At 36.3% G+C, this 5,042-nt stretch overlaps 1 protein-coding gene across 1 annotated transcript; it reads right to left on the bottom strand.

Moving 5' to 3' along the window:
* Nucleotides 1–1,252: 1,252 nt before the first annotated feature.
* LOC110941248 (metal transporter Nramp5) lies at nucleotides 1,253–4,822 on the bottom strand. The gene is made up of 13 exons (XM_022182874.2): nucleotides 4,664–4,822; nucleotides 4,296–4,383; nucleotides 4,175–4,215; nucleotides 4,007–4,085; nucleotides 3,810–3,914; nucleotides 3,594–3,703; nucleotides 2,984–3,165; nucleotides 2,820–2,889; nucleotides 2,543–2,716; nucleotides 2,349–2,453; nucleotides 2,098–2,229; nucleotides 1,923–2,018; nucleotides 1,253–1,838 (listed from the first exon to the last, which is right to left on the bottom strand). The coding sequence occupies exons 1-13, from the start codon at nucleotides 4,790–4,792 to the stop codon at nucleotides 1,503–1,505; spliced, it is 1,647 nt and encodes a 548-aa protein (XP_022038566.2). The 5' UTR covers nucleotides 4,793–4,822; the 3' UTR covers nucleotides 1,253–1,502.
* Nucleotides 4,823–5,042: the final 220 nt, after the last annotated feature.

Genomic DNA, 5,042 nt, shown 5'->3' with positions numbered 1-5,042 from the left:
CAATAGTTATATGGTAAAGTGGAGCAAAATTTAGGGGCTATGGTAGCAAAGGAGTTAGGCTTTGATTGGGGTGAAGGTTATGACATGAGGGTTATGTATGCTGAATTTCTTGATGTTCTAGTGTATAATTATATCAAATACAAAACGTTTTCTGTTGTTTCATGTCAAGATGTAGAGAGATACACAGGCACAACTATTGCCAGAGAAGAAGTCGTTATCACGAGCACAACAATGAAACAGGTACAAGATTTGGCTGATTATGCTATGTACGCCGGATCAGATTGGAAAGGAATGAAGAGCCTGATGAAAAGGACATTTAATTTTGAGAGGGCAGCCAAGTCAGTACACGAAGCAAATCAATCAGTGCTGAAACATGTAAGGAATCAGCAAAATAGTAACACTCTACCTAATTAAGTTTAGGGGAATGTTTTGGATAAATATAAACTTAATTAGTTATAATTGTATTTGTAGTATTTGTATGTATGGTAAACATTATTTAAGATGATACTCAAACTATTTCCATGGATTATGTTGGATGGGTTTGGAAGGTGTGTCATGAAACGGTTTCAAACGGTTTTGGCCCCAACCGAACTTTAACCATCTTCTTAACTGTCAAACATGATATGTATATATGCTTTGGATGCATTACAATTCCAGCACTAAGATATCAAATATGAATCACAATCACAATCATGGAGAGCATGCTAAATAACAACGAGAGCTTTATCATCCTTTTGTCTATTCTCCTTCAGTCATCCTTGGTCTTCATCTTCTCTCTGAAATCAAGTCTCAACAAAGTTCCACAAGTCTCTAGACCATAGCAATGCCTTCATCCAGATAGGCAGATACCCCAAAAATGCGTATCCATCACCTTTAAAAATGGGATTTACCAATTGAACCGGATTGGAAGTGTTTGCCTTGTTATTGAGATTGAAAGCCCAAAAAAAAAAAGATTACTTGCTTACCACAATGTTGGAGTATCAATCATACACTTAACCAAAGGGCTTGTAACAATACTAAGGTGTGTAGTAAAGATGTTGAGGGTTCTAGACCCATGGTGTAGATTTAGGATCGAGTAGGCTTAGAGGGTGTGTGTGTTTGCCATTCTAGAATAACTACAATCACATGATTAGTTTTGCCATTGTAAAAGTTACTCATTTATCCAACAACCATATAGCTGGAATATACAGTAGAAAGAAGAAACAAAGAAAAACAGAAGACTTAACTAACTAACTATCCACTAAGGTCTTGATTATCTAAAAACCAGTAAACTCATTTTTCTTGACTTAGACTTCTTCAAACATCCCACTTGCTACATAGAACTGGAATTACTTATAACAATATGTGTTTGCCATAGTTGTTTTACTTTCTAGATTCACTCCATAATATATTAAAATATCAACAATTTGGAAGAGACGCTTACATGATACCCAAACTTAACACTTATTCGGAATACAATTGCAAATTAAAAGTCCTCGCCTTAAACATTTCGGTTGGTTTCACTATTCTGGCAATGGGATATCAGCAAGATCTTCTCTGTATGGAGCGTTTGTCAACTCCCTTCTTTTATCAACACCATGTCCATTTTCCAAGCTAATTTGAGCGTTCAGATCAACCTTTTCCGGTTCAATGAATGTGACCACCACGTCTTTGCGAAACATAAGATAGATCACAGAGAGAATGTAGATAGCCATGGCCGGGAACACTATTATCCCAATGAAGACATTTGCAACTTTTGGCAAACTGCTATGGATTAGCCAACCCACAAATGCTGTTATCAGGTAGTAAATGTTGATACCGATTATGCAAAGTCCTAGTACCCATGAGAAGACAATGATCTGTAGAAGGAAAAAACAGAATGTTACATCCACTTCAGTTATTTGAACATGGTGGTAATATATACAAGATCATATCTAACTCACAATTCTTGAGTTTTTGTGAGGACCCATTTTGGTGGCTGAGCTACTGAACTTGAGGAGTGGAATGAGTGCAAATGGAAGCTCGAATGACAGTATCATCTGCGAATTATCCATATTGAAAACCAGTTTCTGACAAACATTATGATGTGTATATGTTGCCTAAGATAGAAATACAAACCGATGCTATGACAATAAGTCTTCCAGCTCCTGCTGACCCACCAATTATTGACACAATTAGACTTGGTGTGATGGCAATGCACCTTGTCATTAGGTTCCTGAGCCACTTTCTCATCTTTAAGTCCAAGAAACCCTATGATACCAACAATTACACTGTTAACTTTGACTATTAATATGAAATAAAAGTGCTTTAAAATGAAACAGTGGACTGCCATATGAATATTACTACTATTGAACTCTCTTCTAACCTACCTGCATAATAAATTGACCAGCATAAGTGCCGGTGATTGTTGAACTCTGGCCAGAAGCTAGTAGCGCAATTCCATAAAGAGTGGAGCTAGACTTCCCCAAAACATTCTGCACATTTATTGAAAGTAGGGTTATGTGTCTATTCCCAAAGTTTTTGACATAAAACTTATATAACTGATATCACATAGGACTCGTACTTTTAGAAGAAAGGATGCTGAGTTAAGGTTAAGATCACTGCAACGATCCATTTCGTCACTTGATAGGTTTTTGGCTGAGCAGACAGTGCCAGAAACAGAAATCATTGAGACATTGATCAAAAATGCTACAAAGAGAGCTATACCACTCTCAATAAGAAAGTATCTACATGCATCCTGCAATCCAAAAACATCATTGTAGAGATAAGAACTGCAGTTTGACATTTTAGATCATATATATATGATAGTTTTCAAGATGAGAAAGAACGGAAGGACTTACATTGATGCCACGAACTGAATTGGGTATCTTCCGAGAAAGAACTAGAGCCGAATGAAGAAAGAGATTATGCCTATTAAAAGGGTGAATTAATGTTAAGATAAACTAGAGCAGAGTTTAATTCACAAATTTGTAAAATAATCTGAGTATTGGCAGCAGGATCGTACGGCATAACAAGGGCACCAAGTAGTGCGATGGCATCACCAGTTGCCCCCTGGCCACTAAGTTTAGGAATAAACATTCCCTTTAGCACTTCACCTGCTGGTGGTCTCACATAGCTCATTTCACCAAAGAAACAGCCAGCCATCACAAAAACCAGAATGGCTATCAATATTTCAAGCTTCCTCACCTACATATGTTCAATAATTAGTCGACTTGGATATCAATATGGCAAGCAAATTCCAAGTACTTGTTAGCTTGTTCAAGTACTCAAAGTTCTGCTATTTCTCTTAAAATACTGTGATTAAAACTTTAGGATGCGCCGATTTTGCTAATGAATAGTTAACTATGCTGGTAACAAATGAAGTTCTTGAGTGCCCATATCAATAAAAAGCTACCTGGTAGCCGGTTGAAGGAAATTATACGCATATTAAATTTTGGAAAAATACACACATGTTAGTATACATCTCTGCAAATCTGAAAGTCTAGAAATGTACTAGAGTTTTTTTCTCAGAAGATTGAAAAACGGTCCAATGATGAGATGAAAATAAGAAAAGCTTTGGATTTTTGGTGGCACATTTTTTTATTATTTAGTATTTTTTTTATGAGATGACTTACACCATATTTTTGGAGGGCAAGGAGCAGGAGGGTGCTTAAACCAGTGAGAAGAACTCCCACCCAAACAGGAATCTTGAATAAGATATTCAAGCCAAAAGCTGTCCCAATCACTGTAAGTAATGTCAAGGGGGTTGATCAATATTATATAGAGGGAAAATAAACTAATGAAATTAATTGAACATATAAAATTCATAGATAAGTTTAGTGAAATCATGCCTTCTGGAATATCTGCTGCAATAACTGCAAGCTCTGCTAGCAGCCACAGGCAGTATTTAACAACAATGGGATATTCAGCCTTGCATAACTCTGATAAATGTTTCCCTAAATGAATAATTAAAAGTGACTGATTTTAGATATTTGTTATTATTCCTCCTATATATAAACAAAACCATATGGTAAATCCGGACACTTACCGGTGCTTACACCAAGATTGGCCGCTAGAGACTGAATGACGAGTGCAAAGATTAACCCGATCAAAATGATCCAAAGTAGCTGAAATTAAACAATTACTTTATGTTTACAATCGCATTTATAGCTATTTATTTAACTACACAACTATTGCTCTTGGCATGAACGTTTACCTCGTATCGGTGGTTTGCTCCTGCTTGTAAATCGGTTTCCACTGCATACATAACATCGATAAATGATAAGCTTACCATGATCAAGAAAGCCACAATGAAAACTAGAAAGACTATCGCTTACTGTTGCCAGGATCAAGATAGGCCAGTGAAACTAGGAAACCGGGACCGACAAAGGAGATAAATTTTTTCCATCCAGGTTTCTGAAGATTCTAAATCAAACAAATCAAATTATGATTAGTTGCAAATTGAAGAAAATAGTCCACATCCATCTAGCTAGACTCAATTCTTCGTAAGATAATCAAAAGGGGTCAAGAGGGTCTGCTAACCAGAATTTGCTTTGCTGGATTTTTATACATAAAGTCTCAGTTTTTTAAAGAAAAAGATGAGTTAGACGCTCTAGTTGTATTGTTAGATGTAACAGGTAGAGAAAAGAAGCTTAATTATCTTCTTCCGCCACTCGTAAAAATGAATAATGGTAGTGGGAAAAACCTGATCATTGTCTGTGTATTTGTGATCATTGTCTTTAGTGTTATGAACAGGAGTATTGTCACCTAGATCAACAGCCGAAATACGGTTGCTCCCTCCAATAACTCGTGTTTCATGTTGCAGCCCGGCCATCTTTCTATCTTTGTGTGTATGAAGTATATGATATATGATACCGAGCTGAGTGTGCATATGCAGTCCCACGAATGTGTCTTTTATACTTGGGTTCTACAGATAACGTCTACCCTAGTTTGAATTCCAAATATTGCTTCTAAATCTTGGAGATGCATGATTTAAAATAATGGCAATGCCGTTTAGAAACATTAATATATAAATAAAAGGAACAACCAACATAACCAAATTCTTTTTGTTAATAAACAGACCG

Source organism: Helianthus annuus, chromosome 5 (assembly GCF_002127325.2).
Source record: "Helianthus annuus cultivar XRQ/B chromosome 5, HanXRQr2.0-SUNRISE, whole genome shotgun sequence".
Taxonomy (NCBI): domain Eukaryota; kingdom Viridiplantae; phylum Streptophyta; class Magnoliopsida; order Asterales; family Asteraceae; genus Helianthus; species Helianthus annuus.
Note: the sequence above shows the minus strand (reverse complement) of the source record. Positions and strands in the feature narration are given on the sequence as shown.

Excerpts from the sequence above, each read along its gene's own strand:
- LOC110941248 (XM_022182874.2), bottom strand. The coding sequence starts at position 4,792 with ATGGCCGGGCTGCAACATGAAACACGAGTTATTGGAGGGAGCAACCGT. Across the intron at positions 3,915-4,006 it reads CAATCTTGGTGTAAGCACCG|GGAAACATTTATCAGAGTTA; the intron begins GTAAGTGTCCGG and ends TTATTCATTTAG. Across the intron at positions 2,890-2,983 it reads CTTGGTGCCCTTGTTATGCC|GCATAATCTCTTTCTTCATT; the intron begins GTACGATCCTGC and ends CCCTTTTAATAG.